At 38.2% G+C, this 25,416-nt stretch overlaps 1 protein-coding gene across 3 annotated transcripts in view; it reads left to right on the top strand.

Moving 5' to 3' along the window:
* Positions 1 to 25,416, top strand: part of ide (insulin-degrading enzyme) — a 52,891-nt gene that overhangs the window by 12,898 nt on the left and 14,577 nt on the right. For 2 of the 3 annotated variants that reach the window (XM_012862401.3, XM_012862403.3), the window contains 13 exons: positions 3,111 to 3,223; positions 3,437 to 3,599; positions 4,878 to 4,970; positions 6,342 to 6,433; positions 8,010 to 8,090; positions 10,394 to 10,497; positions 13,107 to 13,209; positions 13,349 to 13,471; positions 15,053 to 15,135; positions 17,772 to 17,916; positions 22,285 to 22,395; positions 22,530 to 22,650; positions 23,846 to 23,937. In XM_012862401.3, the coding sequence (XP_012717855.2) occupies positions 3,111 to 3,223; positions 3,437 to 3,599; positions 4,878 to 4,970; positions 6,342 to 6,433; positions 8,010 to 8,090; positions 10,394 to 10,497; positions 13,107 to 13,209; positions 13,349 to 13,471; positions 15,053 to 15,135; positions 17,772 to 17,916; positions 22,285 to 22,395; positions 22,530 to 22,650; positions 23,846 to 23,937 (1,424 nt within the window). Of the gene's footprint in view, positions 1 to 3,110; positions 3,224 to 3,436; positions 3,600 to 4,877; positions 4,971 to 6,341; positions 6,434 to 8,009; positions 8,091 to 10,393; positions 10,498 to 13,106; positions 13,210 to 13,348; positions 13,472 to 15,052; positions 15,136 to 17,771; positions 17,917 to 18,495; positions 18,641 to 22,284; positions 22,396 to 22,529; positions 22,651 to 23,845; positions 23,938 to 25,416 lie in introns of all 3 variants that reach the window. The other variant, XM_021316317.2, reaches the window with a different exon arrangement.

Here is a 25,416-nt window from a genome sequence, read left to right on the forward strand (position 1 = left end):
GAAATGCTTGACATAAAAAGCAAGGTTTTAAAATTTCTTTAATTTCTTTTTATGAAACAAAAAGGAGGAAGAAAATCGATTAATCGGATTTGGTATGATAAAATCGGAGATTTATTTTTTAATCCATATCGCCCAGCCCTAATCAGGAGGTGTTTGCAGCCCCTAATGGCTGCTGAGGAGGTCATGCACTACAAAAACAGAATTAAAATAAGTTAGAACTTTCTTGAAATGAGTGTATTTGTACTTTATTTGAGCAGGTAAATAAGATGATCTGCCAATGGAATAAGATTTTTGCACTTAAAATAGGAAGAATTCATCTCCATCAACTTATTTCAAGTGTATTATATCTAATTATCTTATTTTAGGGGTAAAAATACTCATTCCATTGGCAGATAATCTTATTTATCTGCTCAAATCAAGAACAACTCGAATTTGAAGAAACTTTTACTTATTTTTAGTTCTGTTTTTGCAGTGAGCGATCATTTGGATTAGGCATCTTAAACAGGGCAGGGCTGCTTAAGGACCAGGGTTGGCCACCACTGCTCTGAAGAACCTTGGCACTTCTTGTTGTTTGCTGCTGGAAGCGTTGCTGCTTCATTAATATCTTATGACACTTGTGGCCCTCGTGTGTTGTGTTGCTCAGAGCTCGCTGCCCAAGGATATTCTCTTGTGCCTTTGCGTTCCTCTTTTTTGCTTTTATCTTAGATCCTGGAATCCTACAAAATCGCTTTTGTAACACTCGCTAGTTATTGCGCAACGCTAATCTACAACACAGTGAAAATCTGCCCTTTTTAGAAATAAGCTCAGAAACAGCCTCTACATGATTTATGTGAAGGCGATTTAAAAAGTTGTTCAATACAACCTGGTTTAATGTCAAAAAGCAGTCGCTTCCTTGTGTTGAATCATAAATTAACTGATCAACATGTTTTTATTTTGGGAGGCTGAGTTCAGTGTGACGAGCTTCACTCTCGCACCTGACAGACGGATAAAATCACTGAACTCGAAGCTGTTTACCAGCAGCTAAAAGCTTCTTTAAATCCTTGATCTAAGAACAGATTAGAAAGTCATTGACACCCATCGGTTTAAAAAAAACGAAAACGTTACAAACCCTCTTCTAACCCCTAAATTCAACATCAGACCTAATTAATACGGAACTACTAGGTCTGTCACGATCTAAAACTTACGGCTCTAAATCATATTGTCATTTGGAGACCCTTTGTTCCACAAATATAACTGCATAACAACACAAGTATATCTTCTCGTCCCGCCGTCTCATACAAATTAAGCAGGTGGCACCATTTTGGTTTAAATCCCAAAAACTCTTTTCAAACCAGCGTTTCTCTGGCTCTCCCTCCCCAGGCTCTCATTTAAACTTTGACCCTCCCTGACATAAGCCTTCCCTTACCGTTTTATAAGCCTGGCTGAGCATTTATTTTATGTATTTTAAAAGCCACGATGTTTGAGAGAAACGTAAAACGGTCAGTAAAGTTGGACCAACCTAACACGCTAGCTGTTATTAGCTTATTAGCAGAGCACGAGGAGCTGTTGTCAGCTCCCAGGAGCCACCAGACCACTGCCGCCTGGATTAACTCGTTTTCTGTGGGGAACCCTGGAAAGATTTAACTCTGAGGAAACGAGAAGGGAGGAAGTGAGCAGACACCGACGCGGCGTACTGAAACATTATTGCTATCCCGTCTCAGAGAGAGGAGGCGGAAACACAAGGGAAAAGAAGCAAGCATGCTTACGCAAATTATCACCTTTTTAATTAATCGTGATTAAAATGTATTGTGCTCCGTCCGACTCCAGAAAGAAATAGCCAATTTTCTACTGAAATTGCTATAAAACAGTGAAGTGTGGGTTGAAATGTCTATTAACGTGACCTAAAACACAGTTAAATTATTTTAAATGTAAAAAAACATGTAAGGTTTTGGTGGCCAATGTACTGAGCCATACATGATGGAAGTAAAAATACGCAGAGAACTTTTTGGAACGCGGCTGGATGAATGAAAAGTTTTTGTTTCCGGCTCCTTTTATTTCCCCTCATTTTATGGAGCGAACGTCCAACGTTAAAAAAAACCAACAAAACAAAAACAACAGAGACCGGTCTAGTCTGCTCTTTACCAGAAAAAACTGAAGGACGATGTCTAGCTTTATCTTTAAACTGAGCTGCACTTCGCAAGTCTATGTCTGAAAGGCGTAAACAACTAAGTGGGGGTTGTTTTTTTCATTTTTTTATTTAGTGGTCTAGTTAAAGTCCAGCCTTTGACATATTGAGCCTAAATCTGTCCAAAGCGATGTGAAATGGTCTTCACCACAACTTTATGGTTAGCTGTAGAATAGGACTGCACAATTAATCGCATTTTCAATATAATCGCAATTTAAAAAAACGGAATTTCCAAATCGCAGAGGTCTGCAGTTTTTGGCTTTGTAACAATTAGTGAATCAGACGCGTCCTTTAGGTGTCAGTAAAATGTTTAAAGTGGGTTTGCCTCCACATGGAAGGGTAGAGAGCTGCAGCAGTGAGATAATCTAAATTTATTACTTGTTTTAGAGTTTATATAATCATACTGTTTTACCAGAAACTTTCAGGAATCTCACCGTAGCATTAAGTTGTGGTCAATCAGTTTAATACATAGACTTGTTTGTTGGTTGCACTTTATGTTCAACAAGGATTTATGTCCTAATCAATTAAAAGCTGTTCTCTTGAATAATATTCTGATTCATAAAAACGTTAAAAGTTATTGTTTTTAAATAGTCCATGTTTACAAATATCTTTATCTAGAGTCCATTTTTGTTGCTTGTTTAATGCAGAGAAAAGTCAAAATCAAATCGCAGTTTTGGTTGAAATAAATCGTAGTCAGAACTCAATCATTTCTGCTCCGAGTTGAGACGCAGCGGCTCTTTTAGCACCTGATCTGCACAGCGATGAAACAGATTGATTTGTTGTTTGTATATGTTTAAAAAGACATGATAAATTAAACTGAAAAAAAAAATAATCCCCCCACGACGTCCGCCATGCATTACAAAACACAATAAATGAGAGGAACGAACGATAACGTCTATATCTGCCTGATGAAATAATCCTCTTTATTTAACCTTAATCTTTGCAGAGTCTCTGGACGAATTGACCTCCATGGTGGAAAAGCTGTTTGAGGAAGTGGAAAACAAGAACGTTCCGGTCCCAGAGTTTCCTGAACATCCGTTCCAGGAAGAGCATCTTAAAGTGCGTCAATTATTCGTTTTCTGTGCCGCTTTACTGCATTACTATAATCAGCTGTTGTCTCCGTGCTGTACTTCATTAATAATGTCCAGAGGTTTCTTTTTGTTTGCACTTCCAGGTAAATTTGGAATATAATGTCATTCACAGTTAAATTAATATTGTCTGGGAAAAGAAAAAAAAATCTCTTCTTCCCTTTTTGGTCTTTTTCTGTTGCAGCAACTGTACAAAGTGGTTCCCATTAAAGACATCAGGAACCTATATGTGACCTTCCCCATCCCAGACCTACAGAAGTACTACAAGTCCAACCCGGGACATTATCTGGGACATCTGATCGGCCACGAAGGACCTGGCAGTTTGTTATCTGAGCTCAAATCTAAAGGTACCTACGGAGAAAGGTTGATTTCTTTTCCTGAAGCCCCGTTTTTAGTCAGATTTACGTTTACGGCACCAAAATTAGTCAAATTAGAAGCTGATCTGTCAGGTATGGGAGCTGAACATGGAAAAAATGGAGATTATTTCCCAGGACTTGTCGTCGATTTGCGTCTCCTGTTTTTTTTTTTTTAGCATGGCTGAATCTACAAAACAGCTGCTCTCTTTCACATATTTTCACAAATTTGTCTCATGGGCTAAAACTACCGTAAAATAAAAAATAATGTTAATCAACTTTATAAGCAACAATAATTTAAACATCATTAAATTTGCCTTTTTAATTAGTCAGTCTAAAGCAAATTTGTATTATTCTTGAACTGCAGTTTGGTGGGCCCCACAAAATCAGTCCAGGGGCCACACTTTGGAGAGTCCTGCACTGCAAAAATAGAACTAAAAATAAGTAAAATTTTCTTAAAATGAATGTATTTCTCCTTGATTTGAGCAGGTAAATAATATTATTTGCCAATGGAATGAGTATTTTTACCCCTAAAATAAGATAATTAGACACACTGCACTTAAAATAAGATGATGGCGATGAATTGTTCCTATTTTTAAGCGTAACAATCTTATTCCATTGGCAAATAATCTTATTTACCTGCTCAAAATACACTCATTTCAAGAAATATTTTCTTATTTTTAGTTCTATTTTTGCAGTGTGTTTTATTTGTTAAGAAAAAAGAGAATTTTTGACAGAAAAGCCTCCGGTTTTACTACGTTTATAACTTTCTTGTAACCCTCTTATTACCATCAAGACCGTTCTCTTTTTCTCCTTCTACGTTCAGGTCGTCTTTAGGTAATTTTTCGATGTTCCTCCAAGGCTCGCCAGCTGGTAAAGTCTTCAAATCACGTGAACTAAATGCGTCTCTGTTCTTCCAGTTACTTACCTGCAAGAAGGTCGCAGAGCGCCGTTCAAAGCTGCAGCTTCTCTCGTCCAGAAATAAAGAAAATAACCTGCCTGAGTGGAACCTGATAGTTTTACGGGTGAAAAAGCGAAACAGAAGGTGGAGTTTATAGCCAGGAGAGACGCCTAGGCCTAAATTTCCAACATAGATCCTCGCAAGCTGTCTGAATTATCCCCCTCCAGCTTAGATCTGTGGTTCTGCCCTGAACAGAATGACGATAAATGGTGTCGTGACGAGCTGACCCAAAACAAAAACAGCATTCAAACGTCTCTGAAACGTTCGCTCTGCTTGACTGACGGCGGTTTGTCCCGGTGATTTCTCTCCAGGCTGGGTGAACACGCTTGTTGGGGGACAGAAGGAAGGAGCCAAAGGCTTCATGTTCTTCATCATCAACGTGGACCTGACTGAGGAGGGTCTCTGTGAGTATGACTTAGAGTAGAGGGTCTGCGTGTAACGCTTTGTTACAGCCTGCTACATTATAAATCATTGTGTTCTGTCTGATGGCACAAAGCAACACAGGACAGCGTCTCTTTGGGATCTTTTTAACAGATCGTCATGAAAAACTATTAGAGATAAAAATACAAACTAGATACACTGCAAAAACAGGACTAAAAAGAAGTAAAATTTTCTTGAAATGAGTGTATTTGTTCTTGATTTGAGCAGGTAAATAAGATTATCTGCCAATGGAAGGAGTAATTTTGCCCTTAAAATAAGATAATTAGATATAATGCGCTTGAAATAAGTTGGAGATGAGTTCTTCCTATTTTAAGTGCAAAAATCTTATTCCATTGGCAGATTATTTTTTTTACCTACTCAAAGTACAAATACACTCATTTCAAGAAAATGTTAACTTATTTTTAGTTAAGTTTAGTCTGTTTTTGCAGTGTAAAAGCATCTGATGCACTGCAAAAATAGAACTAAAAATAAGAAATATTTTCTTGAAATTAGAGTATTTTTCTTTGATTTGAGCAGATAAATAAGTTTATTTGCCAATGGAATAAGATTTTTACACTTAAAATAGGAACAATTCATCTCCATCTTATTTCGAGTACAGTATATCTAATTATCTTATTTTAGGGGTCAAAATACTCATTCTATTGGCAGATAATCTTATTTATGTGCTCAAATCAAGGAGAACTACATTCATTTTAAGAAAATTTTACTTATTTTTAGTTCTATTTTTGCAGTGTGGGTTTGTTGTAGTTCAGTAGCAAAAAGGAAAGTAAAATTATGTAAAATTTACTTGAAATCAGTGTAATTGTCCTTGATTTGAGCAGCTAAATGAGACCATTTGCCGATGGAATAAGATTTTTGCACTTAAAATAAGAACAGTTCATCTCCATAATCTTATTTCAAGAGCAGGATGTCTAATTATCTTATTTTAGGGGTAACAATATTAATTCCATTGGCAAATAGTCCTATTTAGGTGCTCGAATCAAGGAAAAATATGCTAATATAAAGAAAATTTTACTTACTTTTCCCTTTTTTTGCAGTGTTTGAGGCAAAAGGTTTTGGTTCAAAGTTTTGCAGAGAGGGTGTGAAGACTCTTAGGCCGACAATAACTGGGTCGTATGAGTGCCTTAAAAACAGAAATAATGAATCAACTCTGTCAGTTCGCTACTTTTTTTGTTCAGATATTAAAGCTCAAACATTCTCTCATTGCCAACAGTCTTTTATTTCCGAATAAAGTTTCCAGTTTATAGAAGCGCTACAGAGAAAAGGGACCCCCGTGTTTGCAGCCTGCCTAAAAGCCAGTGAGCATGCTCACTGATGTGCTTTTGTCCCTGCAGTGCACGTCGACGACATCATCTTCCACATGTTCCAGTACATCCAGAAACTTCGCACCGAGGGGCCTCAGGAATGGGTGTTTGAAGAATGCAAGGTGGTTTCCACTTCCACGTTATTTCACACAGCCTCACACTTTTTCCTTCCACTCAACTTTCCTTCAGTATAACTTTCATAGTAAGCTGACTCAGTAAAAAGGCTGTTTGATTTAGCCAAAAATCAGAATTTGCAATATATTTCAACCATAATTGCGATTTAATTGATGTTTTTTTGCATCAACCACAAGCAACAAAAAATGGCATGTAGATGAAGATGTTTTGTAATCGAGGACTATTTAAAACAAGAAATGTAACTGTTTTTATTATTAATCAGAATGAGGGATGCACCGATGTGAAAATTTTGGCCGATATCGATTTCCGATAAAATTGCTGTTATGTCCGATAACCGATATTTACTGATGTGTGCGTTTCTATGATGGTAAAATTTTGAAAAGATTTTGATTGAAAACTATTCTAACTGAATTTTTTAATATTGTTTATAGTCTAGACCTACACATTGCTTTTTTTAAATCTCTGCTTCTATTAAAAACCCCACTGTCACTTTAACATGACCAAACAAAAACCGCATTACCAACCCCCCACACTCGTTGTTTTAATATCGTTTCAGTTTTACTTATCGGACGGATACCGATATGTTAAAAAATTAAACCTTGGCCCATACTGATGTTAATGCGATATATCGTGCATCCCTAATCAGAATATTATTAAAGAGAATAGCTTGTTGAGTCAATCTTTGTTGAACCTAAAACGCAACTAACAAACTATTAAACTGTTTAATACATAGACAACAAGTCTATGTATTAAACAGTTTTGACCGCTACTTAATGCTATGTTGGGATTCCTGATAGTTTCTAGTAAAGTATAATTATATAAACTCTAAAACAAGTAATAAAATGAGGTTATCTCACTCATGCTGCTCTCTTACCTTCCATGTGTAGTTAAACCCACTTTAAACATTTTACTGACACCTGAGGGATCTGATCCATTAATTGTTACGTAGCCAAAAAATTGCAGACCTCTGCAATTTGGAAATTGGGTTGTTTTAAAATTGCGATTGTATTGCAGATGCGTTTAATTGTGCAGCCCTGCTTAGTAATGACTTTTTACGGCTCGCCCATCCTGCTGGATAACTGTCAGCTCAGCAGTCTTCCCCCACAGACCGTGTTAGCAATATAGCATTTCTGTGGTAAAAATCCACCATTTTATTCTGTTGTGTAAAATTGTGACTTTCTGAAGCCCTGAAATTTAGTTTTTGTGGACTGTGAGCCATAATAGATGAGCTGTGACAGCCTGGCAGTGGGTGCAGGCTGATGGGAGGTGGACTCCATCTCTCAGACTCTGAAACATTATTTCATCTCTGCCTCGGGTTGATCTTGATCCGGACTGGCCCGTCCGTACCGTCCTTCAGATAAACGTTGACGTCAGCGACTTTATCGTATCAGGCTCAGAAGTCGTGTCCCTGTAAGCACCCGTCAAGCTAGGTCACATTATGTCTCGCACAACACGACACGAGCACTCTGTGGACGTCCTAAACCAACATTCGTCTCAGCGTTTACGCCATTCTGTGCCGTTTCTGACTTCTTTTGCTCCTCCCCTCTCTCTGTCCCTCTGCAGGATTTAAGCAGAGTAGCCTTCAGGTTCAAGGACAAGGAGCGACCCCGCGGCTACACCTCCAAAGTGGCGGGTTTACTGCACGTAGGTCCTCTCCTCCACATGCAAAGCTTGCTTCCAGGTCACCGAGGCTGAGCCTGCTGTCGTCATCAGGCGGCCTGCGGCTGCTGCCGGCTCCGTTTGGTCTGTCTGGAGTAGGGCTGAACGATTTTGGAAAATAATCTAATTGCAATTTTTTTTCTTTTTAATGCAATTTTTTTTTCCAGTTTAATTTATCATGTCTTTTTAAACATATACAAACAACAAATCATTTTGTTTCCTCGCTGTGCAGATCAGTTGCTAAAAGACCCACAGCATCTAAACTCAGAGCAGAAATGATTGCGTTCTGACTACGATATATTTCAACCAAAATTGCAATTTTGACTTTTTTCTGCGTTAACCACAAGAAACAAAAATGGCCTCAAAATAAAGATGTTTGTAAACAAGGACTATTTAAAACAAGAACATTTAATGTTTCTATTAATCAGAATATTGTTCAAGAGAACAGCTTTTAGTTGATTTGGACATCAATCCTTGTTGATGTCCAACCCTTGTTGAAATGCAACCAATAAGCAAGTCTATGTATTAAACTGATTGACCTGTACTTAATGCTATTTTTGATTATATAAACTCTAAAACAATTAATACAATTAGATTATCTCACAGCTGCAACTGTCTTCCCTTCCATGTGGAGGCAAACCCACTTTAAACATTTTACCAACACCTAAAGGACGCGTCTAATTCCCTAATTGTTACATAGCCAAAAATTGCAGACTCTGCGATTTGGAAATTGCGTTTTTTTTAAATCGCGATTATATTGAACATACGATTAATTGTTCAGCCCTAGTCTGGACCAGGAGTTTGCAGGCTGCAGAGCTCTTTAGACCAGTGGTTCTTCACCCAGGTCCTCAGGACTCCGCCGTCCTACATGTTTTTCGGTGTTTTGTGGCTGCTGCACACCGGGCTTAATTAAGGGAGTGATTAGTAGGCGTCTTCATCCCTTTATGGCATGAAGAGGAGGTAAAGCAATCGGTTGGATTAGGTGTGCTGCAGCAGGGACACGTCTGAAGCATGAAGGAGAGCGGGCCCCTCAGGACCAGGGTTAAGAAACACTAATTTAGACCCTAAACTGCAAAAAGGGAACTAAACAAAAGTAAAATTTTCTTGAAATGAGTGTATTTGTCCTTGATTTAAGCTGGTAAGTAAGACTATCTGCCAATGGAATAAGATTTCTGCACCTAAAATAGGAGCAACTAGTCTCCATTGTCTTATTTCAGGTGCAGAAATCCTATTTCATTGGCAGATAATCTTATTTACCTGCTTAAATCAAGGACAAATACTCATTCCAAGAAAACTTGACTTAGTTTAATTTTGCAGTGTTGCTCTGCAAAAACGGAACTCAAAGTAAACGTTTCTTGAAATGTTTGTATTTTTCCTTGATTTGAGCAGGTAAACAAGACTATTTGCCAATGGAATAAGATTTTTTGCACTTAAAATAAGAACAATTCATCTCCATCATCTTATTTCAAGTGCAGGATATCTAATTATTTTATTTTAGGGGTAAAAATACTCATTCCATTGGCAAATAGTCCTATTTAGCTGTTCAAATCAAGGAAAAAACACTAATTTCAAGAAAATTTTACTCACTTTTAGTTCCTTTGTTGGCAGTAACATTGTTGGAGAAATGTTCTCCCCTTTTAACGTAATTTTCTATACAGATTGATTGTCTTGTTGTAGAAAACTAATGATTAAAAAAGAAAAAAAAAATCTGAGTTTTCCTATTGTCATGAAAACGAGCTATTTTAGTTTGAAGGGTCATGTTGCTTTTGTGGCTCCAGACAAATTTTATTCAGCCGAACAGAAGGCACACTGCAAAAACGGAACTAAAAATAAGTAAAATTTTCTTGAAATTAGTGTATTTGTCCTTGATTTATGCAGGTAAATAAGATTATCTGCCAGTGGAATAAGTATTTGACCCCTAAAATAAGATAATTGGATACACTGCACCTGAAATAAGATGCTAAGCGTAAAAAATCTCATTCCATTGGCAGACCATCTTATTTACCTGCTCAAACCAAAGACAAATACTCATTTCAAGAAAATTTTACTCATTTTTAGTTTTGTTTTTGTAGTGCAAAAATGGCTGTTTGGGTTGTAACGGTTGCCAACCCCCTGAATTAGACTAAAGCACAGTCAGAATGAGGGAAACTTTTATAAACACCACCGTCTGGGACTTTTCCAACAGCTGGAGTTAAGCACAAAACGCCTATTGTTGGTCAAAGGCCAGAAAATGTGCATTAATGCCATTTATTCTCGGTGTAGCTCAAACTGTTGTCTTTGTGTTGCAGTATTACCCTCTGGAAGAAGTTCTTGCCGCTGAGTATCTTTTGGAGGACTTCAGGCCGGATCTGATTGAGATGGTTCTGGATAAACTGAGGCCAGAAAACGTCAGGTTAGTGTGACAGTGTGCACCACATTAGAAACGATCAGTACCCCCAGCAATGAGCCATGCATCGGACAATAATTTAGAAATGTAGTCAGAGAAAATCTCAATGTCAAATTTTGTGATGACTAATTATGGCACAAAATATGCTATAGTGTCCAGTGCAAATATAGAGACAGGTAAAAAACCGGGGCATTCTTACACCATGATGCTCCTTATTCATACATTGCTTCTAAAAAGTGATGATTTAAGTGCAGAGGACAAGTTTATAAAGTTGCAATTGCAAATAAATATGATTATTATTATTCTAATGAAGACATTCCTGTTTTGTTTTGGGAACGGATGTTATGCCCGTCTGACTTTTCAGATATTTTTGTACATTATGACATTAAACAAAATGTTAATCCATGGATTATTTTCCTTCCACTTCACTATTACGTTCTGCTTTGTTTCAAAATGGAACCTAAATAATAATGCCTTATTTGTCGTTGTCCCGGTGGGACACAGAAAATATCTTTAAAATAGGATCCTAAGAAAGTTTTGTTTTTTTATCATAACAAATATTGTGAAAAACTTAAATTGGGAAATTAAAAAATTATAAAAAAAATTTTTGCTTCCTTAACTGTAAAGTTTGACACCATTTATCGCATTTTTATCGTGTCGAGATTGGAGGAAGTTGTTACAGATGGAGTTGTTTTAGCTCGGTTTTATCAGGTGGATTTATTTAGGACATGGCTAAACAAAACAAGATATTAATTTATATATAAGTAACTAAAGTATGTTTATTAGGGGGGGGCTTTCACAGACAAAAACATTACAAAACATTGTACAGAAAACCAAAAGAACGACAGTTAAAATAACATAAAATGACACTAAAATAAAAATAAACACTCAACAAAATGCCCGTTTAACAAAGAAGGTTTTTAACTGCTTATATTTGTCTCCCTACATTTTTTAATCAAAGCTGTTTCTTGTTAATCTCAGGTACTCAGAACGCTGTAGTGTTGGTGTTTGGTCAGTAGGGGGCAATAGTGTCAACATTCAACTACATCAGAATTAGAAACATCATCCTGTGGCTAAAGCTGCGCTAAGCTAAAGCAGTTAGCTTAGCATTACGGTCTTCAGCATACGTTTAAAAGTTAAAGGAACACAACTCACGACAAAGCGAGTTAGACGTAGATAGAAAATGGAAAAACGCTCCACTTTTGTAGCAGAGAAAGTGACTCAGTTAACACTCTTAATAAAACACTCCTAGCCAGTGGCGTCTCTGGCATAAGTGGGGCACAAAAACTTGAATTAGCATAAACCAACACACTAGAAAATCCATTTTATATAAGCTAAATGTAATTACATTTTTATACATAAAAGTACAAATAAAGGCTCTCTAATAGTGATTTATGGAACATAAAAGATTCACATCAATCTTTCAATGAGCTAGCAAGGACAACCATTACTAATTAATACTTGCTTTTAGTTTACATTTTCCTATGTTTTATTTTGTTTAAATTTTCCTACTTTTATTCCAACAGTTTTTTTTATTTGCTTTTATTCTCTTTTTATTTTCCAATGTTTTAATCACATGAAGCACTTTGCATTGTCCTTATACTGAAATGTGCTGTACAAATAAATTAGCCTAGCCTAGATAGTCGCACACTATCTAACAGAACGTAAATGTAATGTGTGCAATTCAAGTATTTTGATTGCACGATCTGAGCTTGGGTTCGTAGGATTTGTGCCCCACAGCTGTCTACTGAGGGCGTACTGGACATGCTCACTGGGATTTAAGATGTTTGTTATTTAAACAGATGCCTCAAGAGGATTTAGCTACTGAGCTTGTCAGTTCTCTGGCAGATTTGGATATATAGACACAAATGTTTAGAAGATAATTTTATTGGTAAGGAATTCTGTCTTTTTTTTTTACAATATTATTCTATAAAGAATGATTCTGTTCCAATGATTATTGCAAACATAGAGCTCCACAGTAACATCGGTGGTGCCCTGAATGCAGAGACGCGACAACACTTAGCAGCTCTTCTTGTTTTTTTTTTTTTTTTTTTTTTTTTGTTTTAAAGTTTTTTTGGTAGGGACAGACACACATCGACATAGACAAACTGAACAAAACAGCATGTTTGCATCATAGTGCAATAGCAACAGCTAATTTGCAGCACTTGTCCCTTGTTGGCCCAGTAGCCATTAGGAAGAGAACCACAATTTAATTGTCAAAAAAAAAAAAAGAGAAAATCTTTGATTGCAGTGTGAAAATGCTAGAACTTTAGCACTAACTTGTTGTTGGAGAACATTGAGTTTTAAAAGCTTGGACTGCTTCATCTGGTCTATCTAGACCAGTGGTGTCCAAACTTTTTACCACGTTGACCAAAATCGTCAAATTGGGTCAGTATTTTTTATTTTTTTATTAAATATGCTGAACAGTAAATTAATATAATAACATTTTTAGTAAAACACAATAGTCTTAATTTCTGTGGGGAAGGGATCTGTGCGTCACTGTAAATCTAAAACAAAGGGAGTTTTTGGGTTCCCAGGCACTCCGGGAACAATTACTGCTCATTCAAAGCTTTCTAATGAATGATTTTTTTTTTCTGTCTTCTTAACCTTTTCAGAGTTGCAGTGGTGTCAAAGTCATTCGAAGGGCAAACAGACCAAACGGAGGAGTGGTACGGCACGCAGTACAAGCAGGAGGCCATTTCAGAAGAGAGCATGACGGTAACCGAACCGGGTCAGAGTCCTCGAGCTGCGCGCCGCCGAGCGTCGCAGTCGTTCTGGTGGCGGAGGGGTTGTCTGACAGCTGAAGGAGGATTCTGCTCGTTTTATGTGGCGCTTCTTATGTCCTGTTTTTTTTTAGAAATGGGCCAATGCTGACCTCAACGGCAAGTTCAAGCTGCCGATGAGAAACGAGTTCATCCCAACCAACTTTGAAATCTACCCCCTGGAGAAAGACTCTCCTTCGGTTCCAACTTTAATCAAGGTGAGTGTCATGGTTAAAGTGTTTGTAGCACTAACTTTGACATGTACCGTAATTTTCGGACTATAAGTCGCACTTTTTTTATATAGTTTGGCCAATCCTGCGACTTAAATTCAGGTGCAACTTATATATCAAATTTAACTAGTAATTCATATTGACCAGCATGAACCAAGGAGTAAACATTATCGTCTATAGCCACAAGAGGGCGCTCTAGGCTTGTGAAACACTGAGCTATATAATACACTGGAGTGCTAGTCGCCTGCTGTTAGAACGAGTCACTTTGAAGTCACCAGCCGCCATATTGGTACTCCCTATTTCCTCCCCCCAGTAACTAGGGACGTATGTGCGGCTACAGCATCAAATAACCGAGGATTATTCCTCATGTTCAGGGGGGGGCTTAGACTTTTAAAATGTCCAAATGGGCCATATACTTTTATGGTTATGTTGCTAAAACTATCAAGTAGCGAGAAGTCATGTGCTGAAATGTTTTTGCATTTTTGATATATATGATATATATAATATTATATATAACTATTATATATATATATATATAATATATATATATATAGATAATATATTATATTAGATATTATATATATGAATAAACATGTAAAATATTTCAGCACCTGATTTCCTAGTGTTGATAGTGTAGTACTACATCCACTGACGTGAAGAATTACCTATGAAACGTTTTTACACAGCCAGAAAACTGCTTGTTGTTGCAACCAAATCCTATGGGATGGGTAGCAAGATGGCGGCCAGTGACTTCAGTTTTTCGGCAAAATCAGCACTCCAGTGTATTATATAGCTCAGTGTTGTGAAAGCCATCCTGCTCATGTACCACTTAAAATAGCGTGATCAGACGTCCCCAAATTCAGTGAATCATGGAGTAAAACAAGTTTAGCGGAACGAGAGATATTTACCCGCTCCTACCGTTGTCCCGACGTAGTAGAAGAGCTGAGCTGAACACGTCTTCCTCGCCCCCGTCGCCGTTTCAGATTATGCGAAACAAACCGACCCCATGACCGAGGAAGAACCCCGTTATTGCGCTGTCCGTGAAGCTAATAGCAGCTAGCGCTAGCTTACAGCTCTGTTGTTCAGGCGGGTTACAATCTGGCTGATCCGTGTCGTTACTGTTAGCTTAGCACGTAGCACCGTTACGTTCACGGTCCGATTTAGGCGTAATTCTGACTTTTAAATGCGCTGGATCTTGCTGGTCGAAGCTGCTAATTTACTCCATTCATCCTCCCAGGAATGATCCATGTCATTCAGTGGTGCGACTTATAAATGTTTTTTTTACCCCTTTATGACGCATTATTTCACTGATGTGACTTGTAGTCCGAAAAATACGGTAGATATATAAAAATACGGTAGATATGTTGTGCTGGAGACATCAGGGCGTTCGGTAATGATGAACGCGATTCATTTCCTGCACAAAAAGCTGTCAGATTGGCCGACTTCTCTTCAAAAACCTTTTTCTGCATTTCGATTGTCTTCATCTGGAGTTTTATGTCTTTTTTTCTTCTTTTTTTTACGCGATGAGTAAAAATTAAGCTAACGATCCTTTGTTTGGTGTTCCTCCAGGACACGGCAATGAGCAAGGTGTGGTTTAAGCAGGACGACAAGTTCTTCCTCCCGAAGGCATGCCTGAACTTTGAGTTCTTCAGGTTTGTTTTTTTACCATTTCAAATTCAGAGGGCAGCTTTGGCTTCTAACTTAACTTACACAATGCAACGTCAGCGTAGCGTTGCCGTTCTAAGACGGAGACCTGAATACACGTGACACCGTTACCTCCCAGTTTCAACCAGCAGCCAAGCTGGCTAATATAAAAAAACAACACCAGGACACCGTGGAGACAGTAGATTCACACATTAGGCTTTTTTTTGTTTTTGTTTTTTGGGACATAAATAAATCATCTTAAAGTTTCCCCCAGCTTTAAACGTGACATATATCCTGTATGAGGGGTAAAATGCATAGATCTAAAAGCTGAAATAACCAGAAGTGACTTTGCTAAACCCCGATTTGAGTCAACTTCTGCATTCAGGTCTTTTTATTGGAGTCTGTTGAATCTGCCAGGTTGTGGGGAGATCTCTTGTCCTCAGGTTTCTGCTTTTGCTGATCATGATCACTGTGGCCGCCCTGTCTCGCTGTGGGTATGGCGCAGTGTTGTAGTCAAGTCACTATGCCTCGAGTCCGAGTCCAGGTTCGAGTCTCCAGTGTTCACGTCCGAGTCAATTCCAAGTCATTAAAAGAAAATCCGAGTCGAGTCCGAGTCAAATCCACTACTCATCAGAGTCTAGTCCGAGTCGAGTGGCTATTGATCAAGTCGAAGTTCCGCACTAAAGTAAGCATAGCCTTCATGTTTTTAAACTAAAAAAAAATCCACACTCCACCACATTGCACTAATAATTTAGATATTAAAATCATACACCAAATAATATTCTAATGACATTAAAATTATATGATATAAAAAATAGTCGAGTCTTTTTCTCAATTTCCTAGTCAGAATGATCTGAATGTAGGAGTCCGAGTCCAAGTTCGAGTCATCAGTGCTCAAGTCCAAGTCAAGTCACGAGTCTCTAAATTTAGCTAATGACTCGGACTCGAGTTCGAGTCTCGGACTCGAGTCCTACAACACTGGTATGGCGTTCTCTCTGTGGCGAGGAAGCTCAGGTTTAGCTCATTCACGATCTAAGGGACTCTTTTTTGTCACGTTTAGAGCACGGCTCGGACTCACTGGAAGTCTGCTGAGCCTCCGCAGCTCCTTCAGCGTAGCTATCGGCCTCTTGGGAATTTCCTCGACTGCCGTCTGTCTTCCCGATCCGTTCATTTTGGAAAAGCGCCCAGATTTTGTAACGTCACAGTTATACCTGTGCTCCTCCTGACTGATACCTTTGAGATGCTTTTGACCTCTTTTATAACCCCCGTGCAAAGGTCAGGAATGTCCTACAAGGGGAGCCGTACTTTAATACTTTAATCAGTCCTTTTCCTTATTCAGGCGTCGCCACAGCATTTCCTTACAGCGTGGACACAGACCCGGCAGCGTTTTTACCCGTGGTGTCCTTCCTGATGCAACCAGGATTTGAACCCGCTACAGAAACCACTGCAGGACTGAACTCAAAAAGACTGAATGCAGAAATTCAATTAAAACGTGTTTTAAGAAAAAAAATACTAATTACAAAAGTCAACACTCCTGCCTGGTTTTTGCAGGTATTTTATTTTCTGCAACATTTTTCTCGTTATTAACAAGTTTCTCCATTCAGGAGATAAAAAGGTCTTCACAGCACAGCGTTTAGGGGTGATTTTAAATGTAATCACGTTATATTGTGGTACCATTATGATGATGATAAATAATTAGTATTTACAGCGTCTTGCAGGCTTTTCTTTTTTTAGCTAACGATGGCTTTGATTATATATTACAGCAATTATAAACACACATACTCCTAGCCCTTAAAAACATGTTTAATAATATAACATATTAAAACAAAATCCTAAAGAAGCTTAATCAGGACATTATCTACTAAAAAGTGTTATTAATATATATGTTTTAATAAAACTGTAACAGTAACTGCATTTAATTCTATTTTTGAATTTATTTATATTTATTGGCGCTCTCTAGGAACCAACAGTGGAGGAGTAGCAAAAAAAGCAATCCTGACAATACCGGCAGGTTTTGGGGATTTCAGACGCCACTAGTTGGATTTTAACGTTCTCGAGATAAAAGCAAATTCTTATTTCGATTTTAAAAACTTGCATTATAGCAACAGAATGCTACGATTAAACGGCCTGCCTGCTAATTAATGCGCATCAAACTAAAATATGGGCTTAAAATTGGGCCACTGTGGTGACGTGTCTGATAAACGCTGGTCTTAAAAGACTGGTACACTGCAAAAACGGATCTAAAAATAAGTAAAATGTTCATAAAATTAGTGTTTTTGTCCTAGATTTGAGTAGGTAAATAAGATTATCTGCCAATGGAATGAGTATTTTTACCCCTAAAATAAGATAATTAGATATCCTGCACTTGAAATAAGATGATGGAGATGAGTTGTTCCTATTTTAAGTGTAAAAATCTTATTCCATTGGCAGATCATTTTATTTACCTGCTCAAATCAAGGAAAAATACACTAATTTTAAGAACATTTTACTTATTTTTAGTTCAATTTTTTTAGTGTTTGCATTGTAGCTCACATTCAAAACAGGATTCATCAAGTTACATGAAGAAATGTGCTTTTTTTGTTATTTTTCATCAAACTGTCTCTGAAATTTAACTGAAAAAACGTAACTGATGTCTCTCCTGCAGCCCGTTTGCATACGTGGACCCGTTGCATTGTAACATGGCATATTTGTACCTGGAGCTCCTCAAGGACTCCCTCAACGAGTATGCATATGCAGCTGAGCTAGCAGGCTTGAGCTATGACCTCCAAAATACCGTCTATGGGATGTATGTAAGTATGCAGAGTCCCTCCCGTCACGTCCTAGACGCCATGTACCCGCCTCCACTCCCATGTCCTGGGTTCACAGGCGATGACTAGACGCTTTGCCTCTTCTTTTTTTTTTTTAGTTTTTAGTTTATTCCACCCTGGCGTGTTCTTATTAATTATTTGGAACGGTTTGTGTTCGCTCTGAACACGTTTGGATGAAATTATAGATTTTTTTTCCCGTGTAGAAATCCTGAAAAAAGGTCGCCTTCCAGCCCAGGCTTGGTCCGTCTAGCCTCCGTTTTATTCAGCATCTCTGTTCTCCCTTCATCTGTCCTTTTTTTTTTTTTTTTGCATGGCTTACCCGCCTCATTAGTACTTCCGTTTTAATCTGATTACAGCTGTGACCCCAGTTTTGCCTTAGAGGAAACCAGAAGGCTGGTTATGCGGCTGCATATACATACTCTATATTTAGTTTGGTTGAATCATTCTTCGTGTATTGTCCTTTTTTTTCATTGTTGTGTTTTCCCTTCCCAACTCTCCCAAACAACACATTTTCCATTTATTTGTTCCTTGTTTGTTTTGTTTTTTTTCTCCTCCCATTAGTCGCTACCTTTACGCAGATCCTGCGCACTGCAACATGACCCACTTGTTTCTGTGGTTACTGAAGGATGATTTAAAAGAGTATACGTATGCAGCCCGCCTGGCCGGGCTAAAGTATGGCATAGCCTCAGGGAAGAGTGTTGTCTTCGTAAGTAAGCTGTTTGAGGTGTGTTGGGCTGGTTGATGGAGCTACTCTGGCAGTGGGGTGGGGTGGGGGGGAGTTTGAAGCAACGGAAATGGCTTGGGCTTCTACGCTGAGTTTGATTGACGTGTTCATCAGCCTGCACGGTGACCTGCAGTTTGAAACATGATGTCTCTTCAAAGCACAGACATGTATGAGGGTTGGGGAATACGTTTGCTGGAAAAAAAGGAAAGACGAAGAGGAAGAGGACGCATGGAAGCAGCAGGACCGCCTAAAGAGGAAGAAGAAACAGGGACATAGTGCAACTCGTTTAAGAGCAACTTAATAGATTTTTTTTTACACACAAAGTAAAATAGTTTCACACCTTTTTTAATTTCTTGTAATTTTGACGGTTATGAATTAGAGCAGGGCTTTCAAACTCATTTCTATTTTGGGCCACTTTAGTGTCATGAAGTCATTAAAAGAGCTGGTTGCTCGTGTATAGATGACAATTTTATTCTCAGAATTTCATTTCAGTTCATATAGAAATATATAATAAATGCACAGGAACATAAAAGTAGCACCCTTAGGCCCAGATTAAACAGTCTATTAATTTCAATTCAATTCAATTTTATTTATATAGTGGCAATTCATGAAACATGTCATCTCGAGGCACTTTACAAAGTCAAATCAATCATATTATACAGATTGGGTCAGATTATACAGATTGGTCAAAAATGTCCTATATAAGGAAACCAGTTGATTGCATCAAAGTCCCGACAAGCAGCATTCACTCCTGGGGAACCGTAGAGCTACAGGGAGAGTCGTCTGCATTGTTGATGGCTTTGCAGCAGTCCCTCATACTGAGCAAGCATGAAGCGACAGTGGGAAGAAAAACTCCCCTTTAACAGGGAGGAGAACCTCCAGCAGAACCAGAACCTGGCTCAGTGTGAACGGTCATCTGCCTCGACCGACTGGGGGTTAGAGAAGACAGAGCAGAGACACAACAAGAGAGACAAAAAAGCACAGAAGCACACATTGATCTAGTAATCTGTTCTACATTAGATGTTCTACATTAGTTTATCTGCAACAAAAAAAAGATGATAATTGGGTGAGCTACACTTTAAACTCATCGTTCCGCATCACTTCTTCTCTTTTTGGACATTTCTGGATTGTTTTAATGTGTTGTGAGAAATAAAAAAGTGGCAGAATGATGTTACTACACAGTTAAAAAAAAATCAACATTAGCTACAGGAGGCACAGTTTTAGTCACTTTATACACTTTAAAATGACAAATGCCTCTACTTTATGACATGAAATGCCTTTTTTTTGGCTCTTGAGGGCCGGATAAATTGCTTTTAAAGGGGCAGATTTGGCCCGCGGGCCTCGAGTTTGACACGTGTGATTTAGAGGAAATGAGAACCCAAAGTTCAGCGTCTCCCCAAAATGGAAAGGCCGGGAAAAAGTTGCAGCATATTCATAGAAAGTTGAGTGGAAGGAAGAAAAAAAAAGTGCACCAGCAACAGGGATGATAACCGCCTAGAGAGGATGGTGAAGCAAAACCCATTCAGGAGTTTGGAGGAGCGGGCAGAGCTACTTCTACCTGAAGTGAAGAGAAAAAAGCCACTCTGTGAAGAATGGAGGCAGATTAGTTGAGCTAAAAGTCCCGTTTCATCTGATGAATGAGTTAAAGGAGGCTGGCCTGTTGGGAGTGGATCTATAATCACATCAGGAGTGTGTCGCACTGATTCTGACTTCCTGCCTCCGTTCTGCTTGATCTTTGGAGTTTTGGGGGTGGCGGGGGGGTTTCTTCTTGTACTCTTTAGCTGCCAAACACCTTTTATTACTGGGCGTCTCGCATGCGTTTGTTTATGCTTTGCTGAATCTTCTTCCCTGCGTTTGACTTTCCTCACCAGCATTTTTCTGTGACCACTTGATAAGCAGCAGTCATCAGCTTGCTCTCAGTGAATTTATGACCGTCGTGTCGTGGTGGAGGTGGTGGGATTACGTCAGCAGTGACGTGACGGCTGGCTGTCTGGGGCAGCGACGTTAGCTTAATTCATGAGGGACCTGAGCGTCAAACATGCACAACAGAGTAGCCTTGAACATGGTTTCATGTTTATATCCTGATTCTTCCTAAAAAGTCGTTTGTTTAGGTTGCTTCTGTTCCCCCCGGGGGACGCCTTGGTGTTAAAACTTTAACGCTGCAATGTTGGTTCAGCTTAAAACTGGTTGTTTACCTCTAAGCAGGGACTGGAGTCCATTCTGTGGCGTTAAATAACTTAAATAAGCGAAAGTAAACGACGAAGGATATTACAAAGAAGAGAAAAAGAAAGGGAAATCCCCTAAATTAAATTGATTTATTTCCTACTTTCTTGGTATTATTGGAAAAAGTAAAGATGAGTGTGAAAAAAATGTTGGTGCCAAGTTTTGGCCATAAGCTAAAAGATCCGTCCGTCCCTCCTTTCTTTGTTCTCCGTTCAGCTGAACATCTGTCCATCCATCCCTCTCTTCATTCCTCCGTCCACTTTTTCATCCAACCATCCGTCCATGCGTCAATCTGTCTGTACCTTTGTCTTTTCTTCATCACCTAATCATGTCTGCCTGTTCATCAGTTTCCTTTCTTCCTTTTTTGTCTTCCTTCCTTTCTTGGTTCCTTTTTGTCTTCCTCTCTTTTTTGTCTCCCTTCCTGTCTTTTTGTCTTCCTTTCTTTTGTTCTTCCTTTCTTTTTGTCTTCCTTCCTTCCTACATTCCTTGTATTTTGTCTTCCTTCCTTCCTTCCTTGTATTTTGCCTTCCTTCCTTCCTTCTTTCATTCGTTCCTTCCTTCCTTCTTTTTGTCTTCCTTCCTTCTTTCCTTCATTCCTTCCTTCTTTTTGTCTTCCTTCCTTCCTGCCTTCCTTCTATTTTGCCTTCCTTCCTTCCTGCCTTCCTTCTATTTTGCCTTCCTTCCTTCCTTCCTTCCTTCATTCGTTCCTTCCTTCCTTCCTTCATTCGTTCCTTCCTTCCTTCCTTCATTCGTTCCTTCCTTCTATTTTGTCTTCCTTCCTTCCTTCCTTCCTTCCTTCCTTCCTTCCTTCCTTCCTTCCTTCCTTTCTTCCTTCCTTCCTTCCTTCCTTCCTTCCTTCCTTCCTTCCTTCCTTCCTTCCTCTTCCTTCCTTCCTTCCTTCCTTCCTTCCTTCCTTCCTTCCTTCCTTCTATTTTGCCTTCCTTCCTTCCTTTCTTCCTTCCTGCCTTCTATTTTGTCTTCCTTCCTTCCTTCCTGCCTTCTATTTTGCCTTCCTCCCTTCCTTTATACTAGGTATTAGTATAGTTTAGTTTAGTATAGTATTAGTTAAATCATTCACGTTTTTAGGGGGATTGGCTGGGAATTTGGAGCCGATAAGCTTGGCCTCAAATCTGCAGGAACTTTTTTTTTTTTTTTACAGATGTTCTAAAACCTCTGGTCAATCTGCCTTTGATAGCTTCTCATCAGTTTGGTCACCTTCATCTTTCACATGTGGACACATTACAGTCATAAATTCACTCCTGGAGTAAAGCTGATGTCAAAATGTGCAAAAAAAAAAAAAAAAAAAACTCAACTCTTTGCTTTTAAAGCATTTGTTCTGGCTTTATTTTTCCCTGAGAGAATTTCTTGTTTTATCTCTTGTTCTCTGCTGCTGTTTGCTGCAGCTCTCAGTCAAAGGTTACAACGACAAGCAGCACATCCTGCTGAAGAAGATCATAGAGAAGATGGCAACGTTCGAGATAGACGAGAAGCGCTTTGACATCATCAAAGAAGCAGTAAGTGGACGCTTGCCCTGCAAAGCTTTAATGAAACTTTTCTGTGTGCCTAATGTCAGCATATTTAGTTTTTTTCCCTTCCATTTGAACAAAGTCTTAATGTTGAGCTAACATCTTTGACCCTCTCCGTCCAGTACATGAGGTCTCTGAACAACTTCAGAGCCGAGCAGCCTCACCAGCACGCCATATACTACCTCCGCCTCCTGATGACTGAGGTCGCCTGGACCAAAGATGAGCTCAAAGAGGCCCTGGATGGTGAGACAGTCTGCATTTCTCTTTGCTCTCATTTAAAAAAAAAATAATAAATAAAAATATCCCTCCCTTCTGCCTTTTAAGGCGTCTTAATCAGAAACAAGCAGGTGAGAGGCAAGCAATAAAGTTTTAGTTTCTCTCTGCTCTCGTTGCTCAGTTTAAATCCTAATTTCTTTTTTTTTTTTTTTTTATTTAACTGCGTTTTCCAACAGCTGTGGTCTGGATTGTTTTGTTTTTCAAAGCCCAGCAGCTCTCTCTGACTCCATTCTGCACTGCAAAAATAGAACTAAAAACAAGTACAATTTTCTTGAAATTAATGCATTTACCCTTGATTTGAGCAGGTAAATAAGATTATTTGCCAATGGAATAAGATTTTAGCACTTACAATAGGAACAATTCATCTCTATCATCTTATTTCAAGTGCAGTATATCTAATTATCTTATTTTAGGGGTACAAATACTCATTCCATTGGCAAATAATCTTATTTACCTGCTCAAATCAAGGGTAAATACATACATTTCAAGAACATTTTACTTATTTTTAGTTCTCTTTTTACAGTGTGAGGTTTCTTGTTCTCATTTTAGATATATAGTAGCTTATTATATTTATTATATTATTATATACGTTATATTATGATGTGATTTCTGAGTATTCCAGCAGCTTGCGTGGCCGTCCAACACCCGATTGCTGCTCTAAATTCATGAGAGGAGCTGCTGAGAGATTAGATTAGATTCAACTTTATTGTCATTACACAGGTACAGGTACAAGGCAACGAAATGCAGTTTAGGTCTAACCAGAAGTGCAATAGCAGCAAGTGCAGGATAAATAATGGTTCCATATGTACAGGACATGGATTATTATTGAAAAAAATATAGAGATGGATACTATTATAAACGGAATTTTACTGATAGATCTGTCCTATGAATATAATATATAGATAACTAGTTTTGTGAACTAAATTTACAGCTGGATATGTACTGAATATAATATACAGGTGGATATTACTATGAGTAGAGTTTTACAGATATGTACAATAACACAGTATACAGATGATTGTTATTATAACAGAGTTTACATGTACTATGAATATATGTACAGGTGGCTATTACTATAAAATGAATAAAGTTTGGACAGAAGCTATTTAAATTAAAGAGCTGCTCTATAATCGATTACTTCTGTCTTTGATCTGTGTTGCAGATGTGACTCTCGTGCGCCTTCGGGCCTTCATACCTCAGCTGTTGTCACGGTTACACATCGAGACCTTGCTCCACGGCAACATCACCAAGGAGGTTTGTTTGAGTCTCTGTTTCGCTTTGGAAAACAACATTTTGTTTTCTTGATGCTTCCTACAGGGTTCCCGCGGATCCTTAAAAAGTCTTAAAAGGCATTGAATTCTGTATTATAAAACTAAGGCCTTAATTGGCATTAAAATGTCTTAAATTAGTCTTTCTTAGGTCCTAAAATTGTTACCAGGTCATAAATTGGATTTTATTTTTGTAATCCTTACCAAACGGTAAAATAATTGACACAATTTATATTTTTTTTAAATTTACTGAACGGCTCAATGTAACCATTATTGGTTCCGTCCCGATAGCAGAACCAGTAAAATCTGTTGCGGCCGGACCATAGCTGCGAAAAAGAGTTGGCACTGGTTATGTTGTGGTTTTTAAAACTGATTTATAGTTTATCTTAGTAGGGAACAAAACAAAGTTTGTGAATTCAGTTCAGTAGTTGTTAAAAATATATCTATAATTTTATTTTTATTTTTTTAGCTTTCTTCATATATGGAATGTTTTTCAAATTTTTAAACATGTCTACTGGGCCAGAAAATAATGATTTATGTTAAAATAAACATTTGGGTGAAGTTGTCGCAAACAGGTTTATCTTGTTTATCGTGAAGTTGGTCTTAACTTTTTATTTTAAGTGGTATTAAAAGGTCTTAAAAAGTCTTGAATTGAACTTGCCTTATGCTGTAGGAACACTGTCCTAATTGCAAATTGTAAAGGGGATTAATGATCAATAATCACAATTTTATAAATGACATTTAAAATAATAGGAATCTGAAAAAAAGAATGATGATGATGATGATAATGATGTTATTGTAAGTAGTTGTCGTATTTGGTTTTACGACTAGAGCTGTGTATGAAGGGGTGGAGTGATATTACGCACTTGGGAAGAATATTTAATGCGCCTTTTGGTACGAAAAATACAGTAATTTGTCTGAGCCGGTAGGTCGAGAGGATGTTCCTGCGTTGTTATGCCATTATCATATCGGTTGATAAAGAAAGATCTTCAAATGACAATAATATGATTTATTGCAATAAGGTGGTGAAGATTCTCAGTCATCCAGGTCATGGTCAATCCAAAAAAAAAAAAAAAAAGTTAAAAAACAAAACAACTGGACTTTTTTTCCGAAGTTTGAAGAAGTTTCGCTTCCTATGGACTGGCTTACAAGAGCGATGTTGGGTGATCAAACCATCGCTTTTGTAAGCCAGGCCAATAAAGACCCTAACGACTCCCCATTTCAGAGGCGTGGACCAGTTTTGGTTTAATTTGCAGGCGTACAATGATTTTAACGACCCCCATTACTAAGGCGGTGGACCTGTTTCGGTTCAATTTGTATGTCATCTAAGCCACTATAAGGCCTTTGTTGGGCAGTACTATAAAGTTTGCTACTCCACACTACTCCAGACATTCTGAATTGAGAAAGCTTTCTGGATATGAAGCGAAATGTCTTCAAACAAGTCCAGTTGTTTTGTTTTACTTTT

Source organism: Fundulus heteroclitus, chromosome 22 (assembly GCF_011125445.2).
Source record: "Fundulus heteroclitus isolate FHET01 chromosome 22, MU-UCD_Fhet_4.1, whole genome shotgun sequence".
NCBI lineage: Eukaryota > Metazoa > Chordata > Actinopteri > Cyprinodontiformes > Fundulidae > Fundulus > Fundulus heteroclitus.